General features: G+C 44.7%; 2 protein-coding genes across 5 annotated transcripts in view; one reads left to right on the forward strand and one right to left on the reverse strand.

Moving 5' to 3' along the window:
* ACSM5 (acyl-CoA synthetase medium chain family member 5) overlaps positions 1-5703 on the reverse strand; it is a 29813-nt gene extending 24110 nt beyond the window's left edge. For 2 of the 4 annotated variants that reach the window (XM_055298623.2, XM_055298624.2), the window contains exons 1-2: positions 5545-5703; positions 3576-3794 (exon numbers count right to left, since the gene is read on the reverse strand). In XM_055298623.2, the coding sequence (XP_055154598.1) occupies positions 3576-3779 (204 nt within the window). In that variant the 5' untranslated portion in view covers positions 3780-3794; positions 5545-5703. The remainder of the gene's footprint in view (positions 1-3575; positions 3795-5544) is intronic. The other 2 variants (XM_063612815.1, XM_055298625.2) reach the window with 2 other exon arrangements.
* Positions 5704-10223: 4520 nt separating this feature from the next.
* The window catches only part of PDILT (protein disulfide isomerase like, testis expressed), a 45921-nt gene continuing 32323 nt past the window's right edge, over positions 10224-23821 (forward strand). Inside the window, exons 1-2 of the mRNA XM_055298609.1 lie at positions 10224-10466; positions 15656-15864. Coding sequence (XP_055154584.1) covers positions 15663-15864 — 202 coding nt within the window. The 5' untranslated portion in view covers positions 10224-10466; positions 15656-15662. The remainder of the gene's footprint in view (positions 10467-15655; positions 15865-23821) is intronic.

Consider the following 23821-nt stretch of genomic DNA (forward strand, 5'->3'; position numbering starts at 1 on the left):
GTTCTTAATATATTCACAAGGTTGTGTAACCATCACCATTCTCTAATTCCAAAACATTTTTATTGCCCTAAAAAGAAACACTGTACAAATTAGCAGTCCCTTCCCTTTCCCTCCTCCTCCAGCTCCTGGCTACTGCTTATCTGCTTTCTGTCTCTATGGATTTACATCTTCTGGATATTTCATATGAATGGAATCATATGACATGTAGCTTTATGTTTGGGTTCTTTCACTTTGTACAATGCTTTCAAGATTTATCTATGTCATAGCTTGAATTGGTATTACATTATTTTGATGGCTGAATAATATTCCACTGTATGGATAGACCATATTTTGTTTATCCATTCATCAGTTGATAGACATTAGGGTTGGTTCCACTTTTTGGCTATAATAAATAACCTTGCTATGAGGATTTATGTACAAGTTTTTCTGTGAGCACATGTTTTCTATTGTCTTGGATATATACTTAGGAGTACAATTCCTGGGTCAGTATTATAATAACTCTATGTTAACTTTTGGAGGAACTGCCAAACTGTTTTCCACAGCACTGCATCATTTTACATTTCCATCCAGCCATGTCAGAGGGTCCTAATTCTCTGCATCATCTCCAGCAGTTGTTATTGTACCTTTTTTTTTTTTTTTTTTTTTTTGCCATGCCACTCGTTATGAAGTGGTATCTCCTTCTGGCTAGGATTTGCATTTCCCTAGTGAATAAAGATGTTAAGCATCTTTTCATGTGTCTATTGGCCATTTGTTTATATTCCTTAAAGAAATATCTCTTCAGATTCTCAGCCCATACTTTAATTGGGTTATTTGTCTTTTTCACTGTCTAGTTTGAGTTCTTTATGTATGGTGGATACTAGACCCTTAACCAATATGTGATTTTTCAGATATTTTCTCCTATTCTGTGAGCTTTTTACTTTGATATATAAATACTATTAATTTTCAGGAAGTCCAATTAATCTATTTTTTATTTTGTTGCTTTTGCTTTAGAAACCATTGCCTAGGCCGGGCGCGGTGGCTCACGCTTGTAATCCCAGCACTTTGGGAGGCCGAGGCGGGCGGATCACGAGGTCAGGAGATCGAGACCACGGTGAAACCCCGTCTCTACCAAAAATACAAAAAATTAGCCGGGCGTGGTGGCGGGTGCCTGTAGTCCCAGCTACTCGGAGAGGCTGAGGCAGGAGAATGGCGTGAACCCGGGAGGCGGAGCTTGCAGTGAGCCGAGATCGCGCCACTGCACTCCAGCCTGGGTGACAGAGCAAGACTCCGTCTCAAAAAAAAAAAAAAAAAAAAAAAAAAAAAGAAACCATTGCCTAATCAGAGGTCACAAAGATATACTCCTATGTTTTCTTCTAAAAATTTTCTTATACTTTTTGTTTCTTCATTTAGGTCTTTGATACATTTTGAGTTAATTTTTGTATTTAGTGTCAGGTAGGAGACTCAATTCTTTTGCATGTGAACACACAGTAGTGCCAGCATAATTAGTTGGAAAGACAATTATTTCACCCATTTAATTGTCTTGGTACTCTTGTTGAAAATCAATTGATCGTAGATTTGTGGATTTATTTCTAGACTCTGAATTCATACCTATTTATCCAAGTCTATCCTTATGCTAGTGCCACACTGTCTTGGTTACTGTAACTTTGCAGTAGACTTGAAATAAAAAAGTGTGAGTCTCCTTTTTTTTTTTTCAAGGTTGTTTTCGTCCCTATGGGTCCCTTGCATTTCCATAGGAGTTTTTGAATCAGATTGTCTATTTCTGTAAACAAGTCTCCTAGGATTTTGATAAAGTTTGCATTAAATGTGCAGCTCAATTTGGGGTGTATTTTCATCTTAACAATATTAATTCTTTTAATCCATGAGCATGGGGTGTATTTTTGTTTGTTTACGTCTTTTCCAGTTTATTTCAGTAAGGTTTTGTCATTTTCCATGTACAAGCCTTATACTTCTTTGGTTAAATTTATTTATATGTATTTCATTCTTTTTGATGCTATTAGTAAATGAAATCGTTTCTTAACTTCATTTTTTATTGCCCCTTACTCGAGTATTGAGTATTAAGTTATCTGCTCTTAAAATACAATGATGAAGTAGGGATACCGTAATAGTCACAGACATATCCATTCAAACAATGAATTAAAATAAAAGGAAAACAATGAGCCACCAATCCCAAGCAACTCTGAATCCAACTGAGAAAACTCTATTATGTTTCAAAGCCCTTAATCCTCTGTGGTTGTGGCTTTGCTTTCTAGTTGCTCAGCTCCACCCTCTGGGCTCCCAATTCCACATTCTTGATTAACAACTCTGCCCTAAATCATCTTTTCTTTTACAAGAAGGGTAACACATGTTTGCAGCTAAGTAGATTTAACCACCTGTTTCCTGCCTGCAGAATTTGGGGAGTCCAACAGCCTTCTTTTATATTTTCCTCTCTCTGTCCAGTACAAGATGGCAGTGTTTCTGCTGATAAAACATTCTCAAGAAACTAGTGGTTCTCTCGTTTATGTCTCAGTGATTCACCCCATTAAGGAAGTGGCTCCTCCACAGATCTTTTCCAGAGAATCCCATCTCTATTGCTGGTTTCTGCCTCCATGGCTGAAGGAACTGAGGAACTTTGTCTAATCTCTTCAAAAAGCTCTCTGTGACTTTTTGATACTCGAATTGCTAGCAAAAGATTGTCCAACCACACTCTTGGATTTCCCCTTTGCAGCATACTTTTCTGACACTGAATATCCTAACTTTAATGTCTTTTATAATATAGGAAGGCTGAGAATCGTTCAAACCACCAGGTTCTGGCTCTATTTTTGCTTAACAATTCTTTCCTCTATCTATTTCTTTCCTTTAGCATTGTAATATAACCAGCAAGAAGAAATCAGGCCACATCTTTAACACTTGGCTGGGAAATCTCCTTATCTAAATATCCAAGCTTATCCCTTATAAGTTATTCTATCCATATAGCTCTAGGACGCCATTCAGCCAAAATTTCTGCCACTTTATAATAAGGATCCACTTTCCTTTGGTTTCTGATATTACATTTTTCATTTCCTTCTGAGTTTTTATCATCTGTGCCTTTAATGTTCATATTTCTACTAACAGTCTGTTCATGGTTCATGATTCTTTAAAACAATACAAGTCTCATCTATCATACTCCTCCTTTCTTTTTGAGGTCGCACTAGCAAAATCATTAATATCTGCATTTCTACTAACAGTCTGCTCAAGGCAATCTAGGATTTTTTCTGTGCTCCTCAAAATTCTTCCAGCCTCTACCCATCACCTAATTCCAAACCTACTTTCACATCCTTTGGTATTTATTACAGCTCTCGTTACTACTCTTGGTGCCAAAATCTGTATTGGTTTTGAATAATCCCATCTATTGCTGCTGTAATAAATTATCACAAACTTAATTCTGACTCAGAATTTTTTTCCTAAGTCTCAAATGCCAACAGTTTACATTTTAGAACTAGCAAAATTCCCAGGTCCAAATTTCCTCATCAACATGTCTTGGAGCCTTGAGTCTCATTGTGGTACGTGAGGGCAGCCTCAGATGCCCCAGATGGACTCTAGGATAGAACAGGCTTCACCTCTTCCAGCCGACTCCACACATCCAGCACGTCATGGGCAAAGTTGAAGTACTCAGGCACCGGCTGCCTTCCCAGGCTGATGGCTTCCCAGGTGGCCACGATCTTCTGAGGAACAGGTAGATGTGCTGGCTGCCCGCGAGACCCACAGAATGCCCTGGAGTTCCTCAGTGCCTGGAGGACTAGGTGTCTCAGCCATGGTCTCATGGGGTCGCCTCCTGTCTGTCACCAAAGAGAGCAAAGAGGGCATTGTCATAAATTCTGGGCTTTGGGGACAACACGGAGGTTAGGAGAAACCTGTGGTCAATGATGATGGTGACTGTGGTCCCTACTGACTTGTAGAACAAACTCTCCACCTTCAGTCTCAGTTCTGCTGTGTGACGGTCATTTCTCTCCTCTGACCCTGAGATCCGTCCTTTTGACCTCTCACTGACTTGTGGGTCTCTGGGTCTGAGGTCAGAACTCAGAGCCCACTTCTCAAGGCTCAATACTTCAAAGGGAATCCCTCAAAAAGCTTTTGGCCAATCCTGAACTGACCTTGCAAAGCTGAGGACAGCTCTAGGGCAGCACCGTCCAATAGAAATAGAATGTGAGCCACCTGTGCAATTTACAGTGTTCTAGTACTTCCATTAAGAAAAGTAGAAACAGGTGAGATTTATTATAATAATACATTTTATTTAACCAGATAGAGCCAAAGTATGACCATTTCAATGCATAGTCAATAGAAGAATAAATTGTTAAAGAGATATTTCACATACTTTTATTTATTTTTTGATTTTTTGGTACTAAGTCCTCACAATCTGAAATAGATTTTACCCTTAGAAACACATGTCAATTTGGACTAGCCACACTTCAAGCGCTCAAAAGCCACAAGTGGCTGCTGTATGGCATGATGTGCTTTTAGTGTCTTTTTAATTTTTTTATTTAATTTTATTATTTTTACAATTTTAATTATTGTTGTTTTTGAGACAGAGTCTCACTCTGTTGCCCAGACTAGAGTACGGTGGTGCCATCATAGCTCACTGCAACCTCAAACTCAAGCAGTCCTTCCACCCCAGGCTTCCTAGTAGCTGGGACTATAGGCACTAGCCACCATGTGTAGCCAACTTGGTTTTTTTGTAGAAACAGGATCTCACTATGTTGCCCAGGCAGGGCTTGAACCCCTGGCCTCAAGTGATCCTCCTAACTTTGCCTCCCAAGTGCTGGGATTACAGATGTGAGCCACTGTGCCCAGTCCAGTTTTAGTGTCTTTCTACTCAAAGTGTGATCTTGGGACCAGCAGATGGGACCCCACCCTACATATGTAGAATTAGAATCTGCAAGTTAACAGGATCTTCAGATGAGTCATATGCACGTTAAAGTTTGAGAGGCACTGGCCCGGGAGCTGCATGTGACCTCCGTTTCAGTTTCCTTGCACTAAATTCCACTTAGTAATAATAATAACAAAATATGGTCATAACAACCAACAATAATAACGTGGCACAACGAGAAAAACTGTAACAGCTTCAGTCTATCGAAGGCCTACTGTGTACCAAGCATTTTAAAAGTGCTTAGAGGCATTATTTCTCATTAAATCTTTGTAACAACTCTATGCTGTAAATGTTATTTTCTCCATTTACAGATAAAGAAAGTGAGGCTTAAAGGGGAAAAGTGACTTTCAGGTTTCACTTCCTGGAAAAACATAGGCCCCAGCCTCTGCAGTTGCCACCAGGCCTAGGCCTGCAGCCTCAGAGACTTCCTTTCTCTGACCCACCTCTCCTGCCCCTCACCTCCCCTGAACTGAACTCTGCCCGAGTCCTTTTCCTCAGTCTCCCACCCCTGGATTCCTCAGGCACCTAAACAGCTGATAATTTAGAATCCCCAGGCCTCCTTCCCATTCCCCGACACCATTTCAGATGTCACTTCTTGGTTTAATCAGCAAAGGCCTCAGAGGCAGCTGACACCTTCGTCTGAAAAATTTCTTCCAAATTACCTTCCTCTTGAACGAAAGCACTGCAGAAGGTCTCTGTTTTCTGCTTCAGCTGAGCGGAGCAGGCCTGAGTGCCTGTAAACACTCGGCTCCCTCAGAAAACAGCCTCCCACAGAGAACTTCAGCCCCAAATGCAGCCAGGAGTGGGCGGAGCCAGAACCCGGCAGCTGACACAGTGGCTTCAATTGGTCAGGGTGCGTTGAGCCAGTGACAGTGGCCCCCTGCCAAGTTTTCTCAGTACTCACAGTGGCTGGAAGATCAGACCTCAACTGTCATGCCTGGTGGGTGCACCCAAACTGGTGGATGTATTCCCTAAAAATTCAGGTCGCCATCTAATCAGAAAAAGCAACAGGAAGATTATGATGTTTTAACAGCAAAGGTGCAATAGTGATAATAATATGGCAGACTTTGTTTCTTTTCTGCTTCGAACCCTCCAGTAGATACAGAGAGAACAGAGGAGTGGTTCCAGGAAATGGCTCTAAGGTATCCCTTTGAAGTCATAGAATTGTTCTAAATTTGGATTGTGGTCATGACTGCACAACTCTGTAAATTTACTACAAAAAAATAGTAATAATAATTGTACACTGCCAAAAGAAGTTTTTTGGGTTTTTTTGTTTTTTTGTTTGTTTGTTTTCTGAGACAGGCTCTTTCTCCATTGCCCAGGCTGGAGTGCAGTGGCACAATCTTGACTCACTGCAACCTCCGTCTCCCAGGTTCAAGCGATCCTCTTACCTCAGCTTCCCGAGTAGCTGGGACTATAGGCACGCACCACCACGCCTGGCTAATTTTTGTATTTTTTGGTAGAGATGGGGTTTCAACACGTTGGCCAGGTTGGTCTCAAATTCCTGACCTTAGGTGATCTGCCTGCTTTGGCCTCCCAAAGTGCTGGGATTATAGGTGTGAGCCACTGTACCTGGCCCAAAGGTGGTTTTCTGAAAAAGCTTCCTACAGCTCCCTATCTCACTCACAGTCTAAGCCAAAGTCCTGACGATTGCCGGGTGGGATGGCTCACGCCTGTAATCCCAGCACTTTGGGAGGCCGAGGCGGGTGGATCACGAGGTCTGAAGATTGAGACCATCCTGCCTAACACAGCGAAACCCCGTCTCCAGTAAAAATACAAAAATTAGCCAGGCGTGGTGGCCCCTATAGTCCCAGCTACTCTGGTGGGTGCCTGTACTCTCAGCTACTCTGGCAGGGGCATGTAGTCCCAGCTACTGGGGAGGTTGAGGCAGGAGAATGGCATGAACCTGGGAGGCAGAGGTTGCAGTGAGCCGAGATGGCGCCACTGCACTCCAGCCTGGGAGAGAGTCAGACTCCCTCTCAAAAAAAAAAAAAAAAAGTCCTGGCAATTGCCTACAGGGCCCCACAGGAATTCCTGCAAGCCTTTCTCCTCAAACCTCCTGTCTCACTCTGCTCCAGACATACCGGTCTTTTTGTTGTTTGTTCTCTGAAGTTCTTTTTAAATTATTTTTAATTTTTGTGGGTACATAGTAGGTATATACATTTATGGATTACATGAGATATTTTGATACAGGCATGCAATGCATTAGAATCACATCAGGGTAAATGGAGTGTCCATCACCTCAAACATTTATCCTTTGTGTTACAAACAATCCAATTATACTCTTGTAGTTACTTTAAGTGTATGGTTACATTATTTTTGACGATAGTCATCCTATTGTGCTAGCAAATACTAGGCCTTATTCATTCATTCTTACTACTTTTTTGTACCCATTAACCATCCCCACTTCTCCTCCAACTCCCTGCAACGCTTTCCAGCCTCTGGTAACCGTCCTTCTACTGTCTCCATGAGTTCATTTGTTTTCCCGTTTAGCTCCCACAGGTAAGTGAGAACACACAATGTTTGCTTTCTATGCCTGGCTTACTTCCCTTAATGTAATGACTTCCAGTTCCATCCGTGTTGTTGCAAATGACAGGGTTATGAGTGTCCTACAGAGAGGATGCTGAGCCATTAACTGCCTATCTTTGCAGTGATTCAAACATCACCCTGGATTTTTATCCATCACTGTATGTTGTTCCCCCGTGACTCTGTCTCATTTCCTGGCCTGGCCAGTTTGGCCCATTTCCACACAGGCAGCTCCTCTCCCTTGCCACCAAGCTTGGCCACAGGGAACCATCTTCTGAGCCCTCAGTGTCCACTCGCTCAGCATTCAGTCCTCTACTGCGACCCAGGACACAACCTCATCTCTGAATCTGCAGCCAGATGTAAAGATACAATCTCTACCCTCAGAGGGGTGGACGGACTGTTGGACATTATTTTTCCGGCAGTCTAATCTCAATATCACTACTCTCCATCAGTACTTTTTAGAAGAATATATAATCATAAGACATGACAAATGTTTCATAAATGTTCAATGAAAGAACTGGATACATTTTATAGACAATATAATCAATTTTATTTTAAAAAAGTATATATTAATCCCATACGTAATAAAATATGAATGTTTCTCTAAGTAAGATGATGTATGATTTTAATTAACTCATTTTTTCTGTATGTTCTATGTTTTAGAAATTAAATCCTGTTCTCTTCTAATCAGAAAGAAATTAATGTTATTTTATAAAAAAGCTTTAAGCCGGGCACAGTGGCTCACGCCTGTAATCCCAACACTTTGGGAGGCCGAGGTGGGTGGATCACCTGAGGTCAGGAGTTTGAGACCAGTTTGGCCAAAATGGTGAAACCTCGTCTCTACTGAAAATACAAAAATTAGCCGGCCGTGGTGGTGCATGCCTGTAATCTGAGTTACTTGGGAGGCTGAGGCAGGAGAATTACCTGAACTCAAGAGGCGGAGGTTGCAGTGAGCCAAGATTGCACCACTGCACCCCAGCCTGGGCAAGAGGGCGAGACTCTGTCAAAAAAAAAAAAAAAAGCAGCAGCAGCTTTATCGGTAAATGAGTATCATCATAAAAGTGCCTATGTTATGTCAAGAAACAACTAACTGTGTGTAAGAGTGAAGCAAAATGAATGAAGGACATTTGGGATAATAACCCAAGTGTTTTAGTTTGTGATTAACAGTTGACAAATGTGAAAGATGTCAAAATAATATATGCCAGAGTAGATTGTTGATTTGGGCCTGGGAGAAAAAAGAGTCAAACACATCCCAGGAATTATTTGCAAACACAGCATCCAGAAAAGGAATAATTGGCAAGAAGAGTTGAAAGGGACATGATGAGTTCAAATTAAGAATTTCAGGTATTCAGTGAGTGTGGTTCAACCAAAAAGAGTTTTTCTAATTGGCAGATGGAAAACGGTCTTAATAGTAAATGTAATCAATTGATCAAATCCTGGGGAGTAAATGAGGGAGTAACTCATAAAGGGGTATATTTGAACTCATGCATTTAAACAAGCCAACAAAAGTATAGAAGTTAAGTATGGGAAGAGAAGAGTGGGGCCGCGTGCCGTGGCTCATGCCTGTAATCCCAGCACTTTGGGAGGCCGAGGCGGGTAGATCATTTGAGGTCAGGAGTTTGAGACCAACCTGGCCAAAGTGGTGAAACCCCGTCTCTAATAAAAATACAAAAATTAGCCAGACGTGGTGGCGCATGCCTTTAGTCCCAGCTACTCAGGAGGCAGAGGCAGGAGAATCGCTTGAACCCTGGAGGTGAAGGCTACAGTGAGTGAAGATCGCGCCACTACACTGTCTCAAAGAAAAAGAAAAGAAAGAGAAGAGCAAAGTGCTAGGACTAAAACCCACAGATGTTAAAATTTAGTGAAATGAATGTTAGTCATCTCCATCAGTATTTAATAAGAGTTGGGCAGCAGATAGCCAAAGGCTGCAAACTCTGATAGTAATAACGATGCTAATAATATCAACAGCCTTTTCTTTATTCATTCAACAAATATTTATTGAGCACCTATCACCAGGTAAGCAAAGTAAATTATGTGGCGTTTAGAAGATAATTAATGCTATGAAGGAAAATAAAGCCTGGAAGGATGATGAGGAACGCCTGAGAGGGGGATGGGGCATTTACAAGTTTAAACAAAGTGGCCAGGAAAGGCCCAACTGTGGAAGTGACACTTGGGCAAAGACTGGAAAGAGCTAAGAGGGTGAACCCTGAGTCCATCTGGGTGAAGAGCCTCCCTAGCAGGGGAAACCACAAGTGTAGAGGCCCTGACATTGTATTGGAGGACTGGCAGGGACACCAGTGTGGCTGCAGCAGGGTGAGTGGAGATTTTTCCCCCCTAGGAGATGAGGCCAGGGTGGTGATGGGTGAGGGGGCTCCTGCCTTCTAGGTACTGAGCTGCTCATTTTGCGTAAATCATCTTATTTTATCCCATCCCCCTCTCAGGCGTTCCTCATGATCCTTCCAGGTTTTATTTTTCTTCATAGCATTAATTATCTTCTAAATTCCACAAAATTTACTTTGCTTACAACACCCCTATGAGTTAGATGCCATGTTACAGGCGTGGAAACTGAACCTCAGAAAGAGTAAATGACCTTCTCAAGGCCATACAGCTGTTCAAGACAGAGCTGGGATTCAAATTCCAATCTATAGGCACTGAGTTCAGAGCCCTCCTGGGCCATACCCAGCACCCCACACTGAGTTTTGTTTCTGGCCCTTCAAGCGAACTCAGCAAGGGCTACCAGGCAGGGCCCCCTCTTACTCAACAATGGCCCATTCTTCTCCAGGGTCACCCCTGGTCCTCTAGAACCCCAGAACTCAGAACTTTGCTGCTGAGGCTGCTGTGGCCTCTGTGTGCCCAGGAAGGGACTTCATTTCTGCCTGTGGATTTCTTTAGAATGCCCAGTCGTCTGCGGGTCCTGCCCTGATCACAAGGAGAAGCCAGGAACCTCCTCTTCAGGCTACAACCTCCCTTCTTAAGGGCCACAGAGTTTGTGGCCCCACCCCCAGCCCAGCCCCAGCTTGGCCCCAGTAACCCGAGGAGTGGCCTTGGCTTCTTGCAGGTACGAGCTTCAGTGAAAATGGGAAACCTGACTGATGGGCCCTGCCTTGGGAGGCTTCTCTCTGCCAGGTGTCACCAGTTTAAGTTTTAAGTGTGGGTTTTGGTATAGATGGCTACAGATTAGGATCAACTTGAGGACTTTAATAATAATAATGCCCAGACTCACCCAACCCCAGACCAATTAAATTAGAACCTACTGGGTTTGGGTTTGAACATCAGTATTTTTTATTAAACTCTCCAAAGATTCTCAGCATAGTCATGGATGAGAACCACTGAAATGAACCAATTGGGGTTTGCTGTAAGAGTTAAATTAGGCCATTCATTCATTCACTCATTCAACAAACATTCATTGAGCTCCAAATCTGGTACAGGCACTCTTCTGGAGGGGAGAAAACAGCTGTGAACAATGGTATTTACATTAAAAAGTTCAAAACGACAACAACGACAAAGTACACTCAGAAATAATAATACAAAATATGACGCAAACAATGGTGTTATGGCAGAGAGTGCTGAAAGCTGAGATGGGGTGAGACAGAGCGGCCCGGGAAGACCCTTCTGATGATGAGCGTGGATTTGAGCCAGGACCCAGAGAACCAGAAAAGGCTGATGATGTGAGGGAAGGGTGCCCCAGAGAGAGGCAAAGGCCCCAGGTAGGGTGTGCTTGGGAAAGGGAAGAGGCCAGTGTGGCTCCCCAGAGTGCAGGAGGAGAAAGAGAGAGGAGGGCGATAAGGTCAGATGGATCCAGAGCCAGTAGGGCCTGGTAGACCACAGAGAACACTTTGGCTGGTGTGCGGTTTTGTGAAAGGATTGTAAAAAAAAAAGAGGCAGAAGCTTTTTTTGCACAATATATAAAAGTGAGCACCCTTTGATAGGCAGAGTGGTGTGATGGAATTCCTGTGTCGAAAGGAAATCTCTGCCGGGCGTGGTGGCTCACGCCTGTAATCTCAGCACTTTGGGAGGCCCAGGCAGGTGGATCACCTGAGGTCAGGAGTTCGAGACTAGCCTGGCCAACATGGTGAAATCCCGTTTCTACTAAAAATACAAAAATTAGCTGGGCACGGTGGTGGGCGCCTGTAATCCCAGCTACTAGGGAGGCTGAAGCAGGAGAATCGCTTAAACCCAGGAGGTGGAGGTTGCAGTGAACCAAGATCATGTGATTGCACTCCAGCCTGGGCAACGAGCACAAAACTCTGTCTCAAACAATAAAAATAAAAATAAAGGAAATGTCTGATTGTTGCGTGGGGAATGGGTTGAGTTGAAGCACAAAGAGTAGAAGCAGAAGCAGGATCAGTGAGGAGGTTACCGCACCCTCTTGGCAGGAAACCATGGTGGCTGGGACACAGGGTCTCTCCACAGCATACTGGTGGAGGGAATGCACACAGTTGACACTCAGCACAATATGGCTGGTGACCAGCCCCTCAATTTTTGCTATTCTCATTAATAAAAGTTTCCCATCACAGCCACTCTCCTCTGTAGGGAGCTGATGTGGGAGCTGAGCTTGGACTTTGTGAGGCTGGGAAGATTGGGCTGGGAGACACAGCGGAGCCACAGTGGTGTCAAGCTAGAAAGGCAGGGGCCAGCAGAACCAAGGGCCAAGGCTGAGAGAATAAAGGGGCAGATCAGGGCAGGCTGCAGGCAGGATGGCTGAGAGCACAGTCCCAGGGCTGGACAGGGTGGGTGCTACAGTCTCAGGGGAGCCCTGGGATGCTGCAGAGCTAAGCCAGGTATTGTGGGGACAGATTGGGAGAAAAAACAGGAGCAGGGCAGAGAGAGACTATTTCTCCCACACTCCCAGAAATGCAAATACAGTAGTTCACTTCTTTGCTTCCCTTAGTCAAATGTCAACTTCTAAATGAAGCTTTCCCATGGTCACCCTATATTAAAATATCAGCCAGGTGCAGTGGCTCATGCCTGTCATCCCAGCACTTTGGGAGGCCGAGGTGGGCGGATCACCTGAGGTCAGGAGTTCCAGACCAGCCTGGCCAACATGGCGAAACCCTGTCTCTACTAAAAATACAAGAATTCGCTGGGCATGGTGGCACGCGCCTATAATCCCAGCTACTCCAGAGGCTGAGGCAGGAGAATCCTTTGAACCAGGGAAGCGTAGGTTGCAGAGAGCCGAGATCGCGCCACTGCATTGCAGCCTGAGTGACAGAGCAAGACCCTGTCACAAAAGAAAAGAAAAGAAAAGAAAAGAAAAGAAAAGAAAAGATCAACACTCCTCCCTGACTCCATCCCTTTTGAATCTTCTCTTATCCACCTTTTCTCCTTTGCATTACCATCAACTGACACACCATTGATTGCATCTATTTATCTCACTGCGTTTCCCACTACTAAGATGCAAGGAATATTGTTTGTATCCCTAGCACCTAGAATGGTACTTAACATGTTTTAAGACTTCAAAAATATTTGATGAATGAATGAGTGAGCGAGTGAGTAAAGAGGAGCTGTGGCTGGCTCCGTGGAGCCAAAGGGAAGCCTGGTGGCCAGAGTCTGACCGACTATGGAGGGCTCTCCTCGCCAGCCGGTAGGGCTTGATCTCCGTCCTGTTGGACCTGAATCACTGGAAACATTTGAGGCTTATGATCCATCCAGCCCGCCCAGGTTAGCAGGAAACCTGACACCTCCCACTGCCCCTTCCTTGATCAGGAACCCAGGGCGAACACTCTCAAAGGCCTGGGAGGCGAGGGTGTGAGGGCGGGCCCACTGTAGCCTCTCCCGCCTGGCTTTTGCTCAGATGCTGAGCCCTCCACAGTGGCTGAGCTGGGCCCATGGTTCAGCTCTGTACCCTGAAGGTGTCCAGCTGACTCAAGGTCACTGGCCCAGTCTCCTCTGTCCTCCAACAAGTGCCATCCAGACCCCTCAGAGAGGGTCTCACAACCTTGAATTTCAAGGTTTCTGCTCTGAAGTCCCCTTGAGGCTTTTGCAGATCTGGCCCCCTCCTGCCAGGCAAGGGATTCTGGGCACCGAGGAGGTTTGGAAGGTTTGAAGGGACTGTCAGGCCTAGGATGGTTCTGGGTGACCCTCCCTATCTTACGTTTATATCACAAAGAAGGGGTTATTCAAGTGATTTTCTGTAGAATAAAAACTAACTCTCTAGTACTTTGACGTCTCCAGCTGGGCAAAGAATTCTTAGGCAGCCATTTCTCTCACAAGTAATTGAATCAATGAACAAATAAACAAGCAAGTAAATTATTTCTAAGAACAAAGGTTCTACCTAATAGTCATCATGCTGTACCAGACTCAGTCCGGGCTGATAAGTGGCATGACACCTGGTGAATCCTGAGACCTTGAGATCATCAGGGACTCAAGGCTGGGCTGACAGTAATGAGCCCTTTGGCCGAGACACAGATTTAAATGGTCTGTGTCATTCAGCTGTCCAGAAAACCAGGTTATCTACCTGCCCTTCTTCCTTTTCTCCACTTGCCCTTTGTTGGTTTCATTTGACCATGTGCTTCTCAAGCTACAAACTGAATGATAGATTTACCTGGGAGAGGGTTAGGAGACAAAACAATCAATGACAATTCATGGATTTCATTTGGGTCCTGATTTAAACAGACTTAACATTTATGAGGCCATCAGGGTAATTCGCACACTGTCTAGATATTTGATGATATGATGACGTTGTGCATTTCATTAAGTATGATAATAGTATTGTGGTTATTGTGTTGTTTTGAAAAATCTTTATCTTTTAAATATTTATAATAAAATATTTATGGGTGAAGTGACATGATTCCTGGAACTGGATTCAAAATAATCCAGGGCAGAGAGTCAAGAATATAAATAAAATAACATCAGTCATGACAATAAGTGAAGATGAGTGACAGGTACCTTGGGGGCACATTGTACCATCTCTCTATTTTTGTACATGTTCAAAATTTCCCAAATAGAAGTTGAAATAAAACAAAAGAATCATCTGGGGAGCTTTTGAAACATGTAGGTATCCAGACGCCATCCTGAGCAATTCTGAATTAATTGGTCTGGAGTGAGATTGAGTGTCAGTACTCTCCTAAAAGCTCCCCAGAGGATTTTCATGTGTATCCAGGGTTAAAAAGAGCTAATCAAGCTGCAAAAAAAAAAAAAAAAAAAGTATCATCTGATTCCATTTATATTTAAAAATATACATTCAGGCTGGGTGCAGTGGCTCACGCCTGTAATCCCAGCACTTTAGGAGGCTGAGGCAGGCGGATCACTTGAGATCAGGAGTTCGAGACCAGCCTGGCCAACATGGTGGAACCAACCCCATCTCTACTAAAAATACAAAAATTAGCCAGGTGTGGTGGTGGGCATCTGTAATCTCAACTACTTGGGAGGCTGAGGTGGGAGGATCACTAGAGTGAGCCTCTGGAACCCAGCATGTGGAGGTCGCAGTGAGCTGAGACTGTGCCACTGCACCCCAGCCTGGGCGACAAGAGCAAAATTCCATCTCAAAAAATATATATAGATAGATAGATAGATAGATGATAGATAGATAGATAGAGATATAGATATATTCAAAGGTATGTTTACATAGGTATTTTCAACATCTGTAAGGATTCATTCCATACTTCTAAGAGTCACTTTCTCAGCAGTGAGAGAATGGGAGAGATTTTTACTTTCTTCTTGACATTTGTATTGTATTGCTTGAAACTTTTACAAGTGTGTATTATAATTACGACTTTTTAAATATTTACACTTGATAAAATTTGTTCAAAAATTAAACAGGTTACACTGCAAGGTAGTGAGCTTCTCTTCACAGGGGCATTCAAGCAGGAGCTGGAGGAGGGTGAAGCGGGGGCATTGTAGGCAAGGGGATTCCTGGGGGGCTGTCATGGGGGATTGAACCAGCTATCTCTGAGATCCAGAGGCTCACCCTAGGACTCTGAAATGGTACCTTATGTCTGCACAAGTCTCACCTCGTGGCTGGGAAGTCAGTGGGCTTGAGTGGTCTGCGTTTGCTTCAGCATCCAGCTGCTCCCAGTGGGTTCTTGCTGCTTTAAGCTTCCCCCATACAGTCACTACTGGGCCTGAGGTCAACCTAATACTTTGCTTCTTCTCCAGGGCTGCTGCCAAGCTGCAGGCATTGCCAGGAGGCAATGCTCAGGCCACATTCACCCTACATGGACCGGCTGGACAAGGAAGTGGGGGTGATGACGTAGGGCTCCACCACTTGTATTGATAAGGTCTCTGTTCCTTCTCCGGCCCCTGCAGGACAGCCATGGACCTACTCTGGATGCCTCTGGTGCTGGTGGCCGCTTGTGTCTCTGCTGTCCACATCTTACCAGAGGTTAACGCCGGTGTTTCCAGCATCCATATAACCAAGCCTGTGCACATCCTGGAGGAACGCAATCTCCTAGTGCTAACGCCCGCTGGCCTGACCCAGATGCTGAACCAGACCCGCTTCCTCATGGTGCTTTTCCGTGAGTGCCCCCATCCTGGGTGATGGATGATAGATGGGATGAGGCCTGCCTCCTTGTGTCTGGGGACCAGAAGAGTTTTATATATTGCTAAACACATAAGAACACATATTATTGAAAACAGACATTTAATATATATAGACAGCATCATCTCCAATCTCCAGATGAGAATACTTCAGGGAGTTTAGCAAATTATAATATATTATGCCATCCCTCTAGTCTTGGATTTGTATGTGGCTCCTCTGTCCCACTGAAGAGGAGCCAGGCTTTAACCCCAGGTGTCTGTATCATTCTGAGCCTCAGTCTTTCTCCTCTGTAAAATGGGTGTGAACCTAATGACACACTGGATTACAGTGAAGATTAAATGAGATGTGATAAGTTCCTGGAACACAACTAGAGAGAAATAAATGATGGCAGCCTGGGGCAAGCTCTGTAGACAGTTTTTAGACCGTCACTTTTTTGTTTGTTTTGAGACAGGGCCTTGCTCTGTCTCCCAGGCTGGAGTGCAGTGGCATAATCCCAGCTCACTGCAACCTCCACCTCCTGTGTTCAAGCGATTCTCATGCCTCATATATCCGAGTAGATGGGACCATAGGTACCCGCCACCACACCCAGCTAACTTTTGTAATTTTTGTATTTTTAGTAGAGACAGGGTTTCACCACGTAGGCCAGACTGGTCTCTAACTCCTGGCCTCAAGTGATCTGCCCACCTTGGCCTCCCAAACTGCTGGGATTACAGGTGTGAGCCACTGTGCCCAGCCAAGACCATCACTTTTGCTGTCGGATTTGCATGGCCACTTTTGTTCTTTGGACATTTTGCATCAGCAGACTTTTTAGGGGACAGAGCAGGCTGCTTCTTCCTGAGGCACTGGGACCGAGCCATGCCCTGGGACAGAATGTAAGGGATTTTCCTAACAACTTCCCCATAGTGAGCATTCATGGTGTGCCAGGCACTGTCCTAAGCACTTCATTAAATGTGACATCATTTGATCCTCACAATCCTGTGTGATGGGTGCTATTCGTCCCCCTATTTGACAGTTGAGGAAACAGAAACTCAGAAAGGATCAGCAATTTGCCCAAGGTCACACAGCACAAGTGGGGACCACAGACCCCATGTTGTACCATGTTCTCTGTGGCAGGATTTGGAGAATTAGACCGCAGGTGTGAACACTGGATTTGGAATCCTGTGTTCAGAGCCACTCCTGGAAAATGGCTGGCTCCATGTCAGTGCCTAAGGCCTGCTTCCAGGACGTGCCTGACCAGCACCAGATTCCCAGAGGCTAGGCAGAGCCCAAGGTTCCAGGGAGGAGCAGGGCAGGGGAGGCAGGGGCAGCAGGGGGGCAGGGGAGGCAGGGGGGCAGGGAGGCGGGGGGGCAGGGGGGCAGGGGGGCAGGGGGCAGGGGGCAGGGGGGGCAGGGGGGCAGGGGGCAGGGGGGCAGGGGGCAGGGGAGCGGGGGGGCAGGGGGCAGGGGGGGCAGGGCGCCTTTCCCTTCTTGGTTTTCACCCGCTTCCCAAGCTGCCCCTCCACCCACACTCCCCTTTGCTCCTCCTCTCGGCTGCTGTTCTGAGACAGCCCTTTCTCCCTTCTCTGTGTGCTGCCCTCTCACCAGAACCATTTACAGAGTCCTTGTTACTTCTAGTCCAACCGGTGCAATGTAGTGTGACAAGGTCAGCTTCAGGGGTTCACAGTCCTACGTTCAAAGGCTGAGTTCTGCCACTTATTGGACTGGTGGCCTTGGGCTGGTGACCTTGAGCATTCTGAACTTCTGTTTACTTGACTGTAAAATGGGGAATTTAATAACATTTATAGGCCGGGCATGGTGACTCATGCCTATAACCCTGGCACTTAGGGAGGCAGAGGTGGGAAGCTCTCTTGAGCTCAAGTGTTCAAGACCAGCCTGAGCAACATGGCAGAACCCCATCTTTACCAAAAAGACAAATACAAAAGTCAGCTAGGAACGGTAGCACACACCTGTAATCCCAGCTACTTGGGAGGCTGAGGTGGGAGAATCGCTTGAGCCCAGGAGGTCAAGACATCAGCGACCCGTGATCGTGTCACTGCACTCCAGCCTGGCTGAAAATAAATAAATAAATAAATATGTACATACATAAAATTTATAACTCCTAGGGTTACTGTGGGGATTAAGTGAAATAATGTGCCTAGCACAGTGACTGATGCGTAATAAGAACTTAAGAAGATGTTGGCTTCCACTTTCATCATCCTTGCCAGTTTTCTCATCTGTACAACCAGGTTAATAATTTGTCCCTTGCAGGTTGTTGTGGTGATGAAAGTGGACTCAGATATGCAGTCCCCTGTCACAGTGGGCACTCCACAGGCAGAAGCTATCACCAATGGGTTCTTGTTCACCCCACATTTATGCAGCTCAATGCCGGGCCATGGATAGGCTCTACGAGTGTCTTGGTTTCTGCTCTGAAGGACTTTACAGTTTAAGCCAGGAATGTCACAAGGCATGAGAAACACTTTAAAACAAAGTGTGATAAAGTCACGCAGTTAAAATAGTCTAAAGTGTATACTTTGGGTGCTCTGAAGTGGAGAAGTAATGGTTTGAACTTGTCCTCAGAAGTGGTTCTTCCAACTGCAGCAGCTGAGCGACCTTCTCTGGCTTGGTTCCTGCTCCCTCGTGTCTTCAAGTGCACGAGAGATTCCCAGGCCAATGCAAATGCATGTGGAAGCTTGAAGTTTGCCTTGAAGTGGGAGACATCATCTGTTGGGCTTCCTCTTAATGCCCAGTGATAGATAATCAAAGCCAAAGAGTTAGTAGAAGTCATTGAAATTTATGGTTGTTGATGTCAATATTTAATCAAAGACTTCATGCCAAGCACTGGTAAATTCTAAAGAATCTCTCTTAACCTGAATCACTCATGCATCTTGGTTCTTATGCAACATCAAGGTTTGGTGTAACGTACATTGGGATCCAGGTAAGCCTGAGTGTAAAGCCGAGTTCTTCCATAAACTGGATATGTGGCCTTGGGTGAGTTTCTTTCACCTGTAAAGCGAGAATATTGAAAGTGGTATAGTCATTATAGGGATTAACTGAGAGGCTGTCTATTACCTGACATGTGGAAGTTGCTCAATAAACATGAGTTCCCATTCTCCCTTACCCTGTGGCACTGAGGCAAATGCAGTTCATCAACCCTGTGTCAGTTAAGACAGAGTTCAACTGCAAGTAATTAAGAATCTGCTAATGGTGATATCTTTGTTTGTGTTGCTACAAAGGAATACTTGAGGCTGGGTAATTTATAAACAATAAAGCTTATTTGGTTCACAACTCTGCTGGTTGGAAGTTGGGCATCTGGTGAAAGGTTCAAGCTGCTTCTACTCATGGTGGAATGGGAAGGGGGAGCTGGTGCATGCAGCAATCACATGTGAGAGGGGAACATGAGAGAGGAGTAGCGGCTGCCAGGCTCTTTTTAACAACCAGCTCTTGCAGAAACTAATAGAGTGAGAACTCACTTGTTACCTTGGTGACAGCATCGAAACATTCATAAGGGATCCACCTCTGTGATCCAAACACCTCCTATTAGGCCCCACCTCCAACACTGGGGAACAAATTTCAACATGACATTTAAAGAAAGTTGAACTAACCAAACTATAGCAGTTGGCTTAATTCAAGAGTTGATCTCACAAACTGTGTGAGGCAGGATAGGCAGTCAATGCCTGGCATAGCAGCTCCATAGTGTCAGGGACAAGGCTCCGTCTATTTTCTGACTCGCTCATCCTTGACACATTAAAACTCATGGTCACAAGATGGCTGCTGTGCTTCTTGCATTGCACTGCATGTTCCAGCTAGAAACAAAAAGGGATGGGCAACAAGAAAGAGATAAAATACGTCAGCCACCTATGTCCCTTTAAAAAAATAAAACTTTCCCAGAGCTGCACCAAGTCACTTTGGTAACATCTTATTGGCTAGAACTTGGACCCGTGGATGTTTCTAACTGAGAAATCTGGAATGGAGAATGTTTTAGGTTTCCAACCTCTTTAGTTGAGGAAGCAAAACAAAAGGAGGTTATAAATGGCTGATTTTCAGTATTTGCCATAAGATCCAAGGTTATAGGCTAACTTAAATGTGCCAAGCGTCTTATTAGTTCTTTACATATCATGGGGTCAATTAATACGAGATCAATGAAATCCCTTGAAGAAATAAATTCTAGAATGTATTACCCACTTTAATACTCAAACTTCTTCTTTGCTCTAAGTTTGACTAGTTATCTTAAAGATCACTGTGTTTACTGGGAAAGCTAACTGCTATAACAATCACCAAATCTAGGTTCATAAGGGTCCATATCATCTTAGTCCCAGGTGGGTCTGCAGAGAAGCTCTGCTCCATACAATCATTCAGGCAACCAGACTCCTTCTTCCTAGGGCTTCAGCCATCCCTTAGGGCCTAGAGTACTCCACAGAAAACTCTGCCTCCAGCCAGCACGGGGGGAGGGGGACGAGGATGTGCCTCTGGGTCAGGCTAGGCTGGAAATGACGCCCATCTGTGCTACTCAATGTGTAGGCCATAAGCCAGCAGTGTCAGCTTCACTCAGGAGCTCACAGAAATGCAGACTCCCAGGTTTCATCCTAGAAGCACTGAATCGGAATCTGCATTTTAACAAGATTCTCAGGTGATTCACATACATTAAAATGTGAGAAGCACTGGTGTACATCCTTTCTACCCACATTCCACTGGCCAGATCACTGCCCTATAGCCGTGCTTATCTGTAAGAGAGGCCGGGAAATGTAGTATGGCTGTGTACACCAAGAGGAAAAAGAAACCAGGCCTGGAGAACCCACAGCATTGCCTTCCTTTAGTCACATTGCACTTGCTTTTTGCTACAAAAGCCTTGAAATGACCTTTGTTCAGAAACGAATCAAAGCTGGGCAGGCTGAGAGGCAGCCTGGGGGAATAAGCTCTTTAAGACAGTGAAGCACCAGAAAAAGATTTCTCTTCTGGGCAGGAATGTCAAAAACTATTTTTTCCAAGAGATTGCCTTGGCTCAGACTAACTTTCAAGGAACAGCTGTTTCTCAAATCCCATGGACACCTGACAGCCCTCACCTTCCTTGACCTGCTTTGCATATTCATGCCAAGACCCCCTAGTGCCTGGTTTCGGTGAACTCAGTCTCTACTGGATCCTGTGTGTCTCTCTGGCTCCTTTTTCACAGTTCTTTTCTATGACTCCTCCTCTTTCCCATAACATTGAAACTAAGGATATAACAGGAAGCCCAGGAACTGAGTCCATGAGCTGGCAGCTGGCCTATGCAGTGTTTAAAAGAAATGAAACATGTCACAATTAAAACTGAATTTGCATCAGCTCTTCAAAAAATCAGAAGATCTGGAAGCACTGGCTAACAGTCCTGCAAGGTGACAATTGGCTGAAGCTGAGTTGTGATTTTTCCTTGTGGTCAGAGAACATGCTTATCAATTTGCCATATTCCTATCCAGCCAACCTTACACTGTCACACTCTCTGATTTATCCTCATGACATTTGAGTCTATGTCCCCTGCCAGAAATTCAGTCTTCCAAAGCTCCTTCCTCAATCCTTGTCCTTCTCATTTGAGGTATACTCTGTGAGTGGTGCCATTTAAATGAGGAAATTCGGGGATGTGGGAGCATCAACAACTCAGTCCCCCTGAGTCCTGGTGCCTCCCCAGCTGGGTTATGCTGTCACTTCATAGAAGCATGAATCACCTTCTTTTTGTACCCTTAACACTTATAGTCCCCACAAGGAATGTCCAATTGGGTCATTTTTGCCTCCATCCAATATTGAACATGCCTGTTGCTTGAAGTTTCATCCATGTAGTTCCAAGCTTGTGACCTCCCTCTAACTCAGGCTGCTCACCAGGATACCAGCTTGATTTTACTTCAAAGCCCTTCGAGCAATACCTTGTAAGACAAATCCGGCCGAGGCCATTTTCTTTACATGAGCCTGTGAACAGGGCAGGCATTTCCAGTTTGCTGAAAGACTCCTCCAGCTAGTTCTGCACATCCCTCATCCACACTAGAATTCAGGTCAGCACTTGTGCATCTGTTTCATGGTTACTTTTACAGGGAAGAGCAGAGAACCTTGCAGTCTTACTCCACTTGCTGTGGAAGTGGTAAACTAATGGTTTACACAGATAAAACATCAAAACCATCTCTTTTGCTGTAGCCCTAATTTCTAATCTGAGACCCTCAATGGAAGTGTTGAAAGCCTTAGAGCCATACAGTTACACAAACACTAAACACACCTCAACACATTTCCCTTCCAAAAATGGTGTAGGGGATGGATAAGGCTGGGAAACTTGTCCAGTCCACATGAGAATAGAAGGCTCTGCCCTGTTTTAACCAGGGCAGAAGGCTGAGTTCATGGTTCTTTAATTCTTGTGACTTAAGAGCTGACACTAAATCTGGGGCTACAGAGGGAACCAATCAATTTCGCATTCTTCAATTGCATTTGACACAACCAATGTGCATACTTTAAACCTAAAGCCTTTCCACGAGCAGGTATTCCAAAGCAGTGAACTCAACGACAGCAGAAATTTTCTTATCTAAAAGGGACACTCAATTAATCTCATTACATTTGAATCTTTGATTCCTGCCAATATACAATTAAATTCAAAATGAGTTCTCAAAAAAACTAGCTGGCCTTCTAAAGTGGCCTTTGGAAAAACAAATCACTTGGGGAAAGCACCATGAAAGCTTTCTTCAAGGGTAAATGGGCTCTTCGCAAAAGAGATTATTTTCAGACACTGCCCCCAGGGACCACCCCAGTCACTCAGATCCTTAACGGGTGACCAGCTTTCTCTTCTCTCTGAGAACTCCAGGCCAAGAGCCAGTGGTTGGGGGAGCTTTCCTCTCAATGTTCCTCGCAGTCCCCAGATCTCAGCATCTTTGATTTGGTCCCAACAATCTGCTGCTTCTTATGTCCTGCCTTCACTGACAGTACCACCATCCACTCAGTGTCAAAGTCAGTAACCTCAAGGTTGTTCTTGATTCCTCTACTCTCACATGTAATCCATCACCACGTCCTGTGGATGCCACTTTCTAAATCCCTTTGCAATCTCTGTTCTCTCCATCCCACCACCACTACCTTGGTTCTGGCCTCATTATTCCTCACCTGAACCACTGCAGCAGCCTCTGAGATGGTCTCCCTGCCTTCTCCAATGCTGTCCTGCAATGCACCCAGAGAGACTTCCTCTAAAATGCAAATCTGATCAGGTCACTCAGTAGCTGAGGTCTTCTGCTTGATCTAGCCCACAGCTACAGCCTCTGGGCCTTTGCACTTGCAGCTTCCATAGTATCCTTCCTACACTCCTTCACCTGGATTGTGAAGTTTATGCCCCTCGTTGGTAGGCTATGCCCACCTTCACTCGCACTTAGTCTGGCTGGGAGGCCTTCCTATGTTCCCACCACCTTCTTTTTACCCCCTCTCTCACAGTATTTGCCATATGGTATCAAAACTGCTTTTCATCATGTACATTGCATGATGTTGGGGGCCAAATCTTATTCATCTCCTGATTCCTAACATTTAGCATTGTGCTTGGAGCATGGTAGGCTTCCATAGATGTTAAATGAATGAATAGATGAATGAATGAGATTTCCTTTGGCCCATAATTTTCTTCATCTACATTAACTTGAATGAATCAAGGAGAGAAGGACTAACTACCATTAGTGGAGAGAGGTCAAGATAAGATTCGGAGCTGTCTAGGGTCCTTTATCACTTGTCCCTAAGGCAGAGGTGACAAGATTCTGTCCTGGGAGTAGGTTAGATGATGATGGTGAGCATGATGTGGAGATGGTAATGTGGATGGAATAATGATGATGGTGATGATGATGACAATGGTGACGATGGTGCTAATTATGATTATTAACTATGGTGATGATGATGACAATTTCGATGATGGTGCTGGTGATGATGATTATGATGATGATGACAATGGTGATGATGGTACTGGTGATCATGATTATTAA

This window comes from Symphalangus syndactylus, chromosome 11 (genome assembly GCF_028878055.3).
Source record: "Symphalangus syndactylus isolate Jambi chromosome 11, NHGRI_mSymSyn1-v2.1_pri, whole genome shotgun sequence".
NCBI lineage: Eukaryota > Metazoa > Chordata > Mammalia > Primates > Hylobatidae > Symphalangus > Symphalangus syndactylus.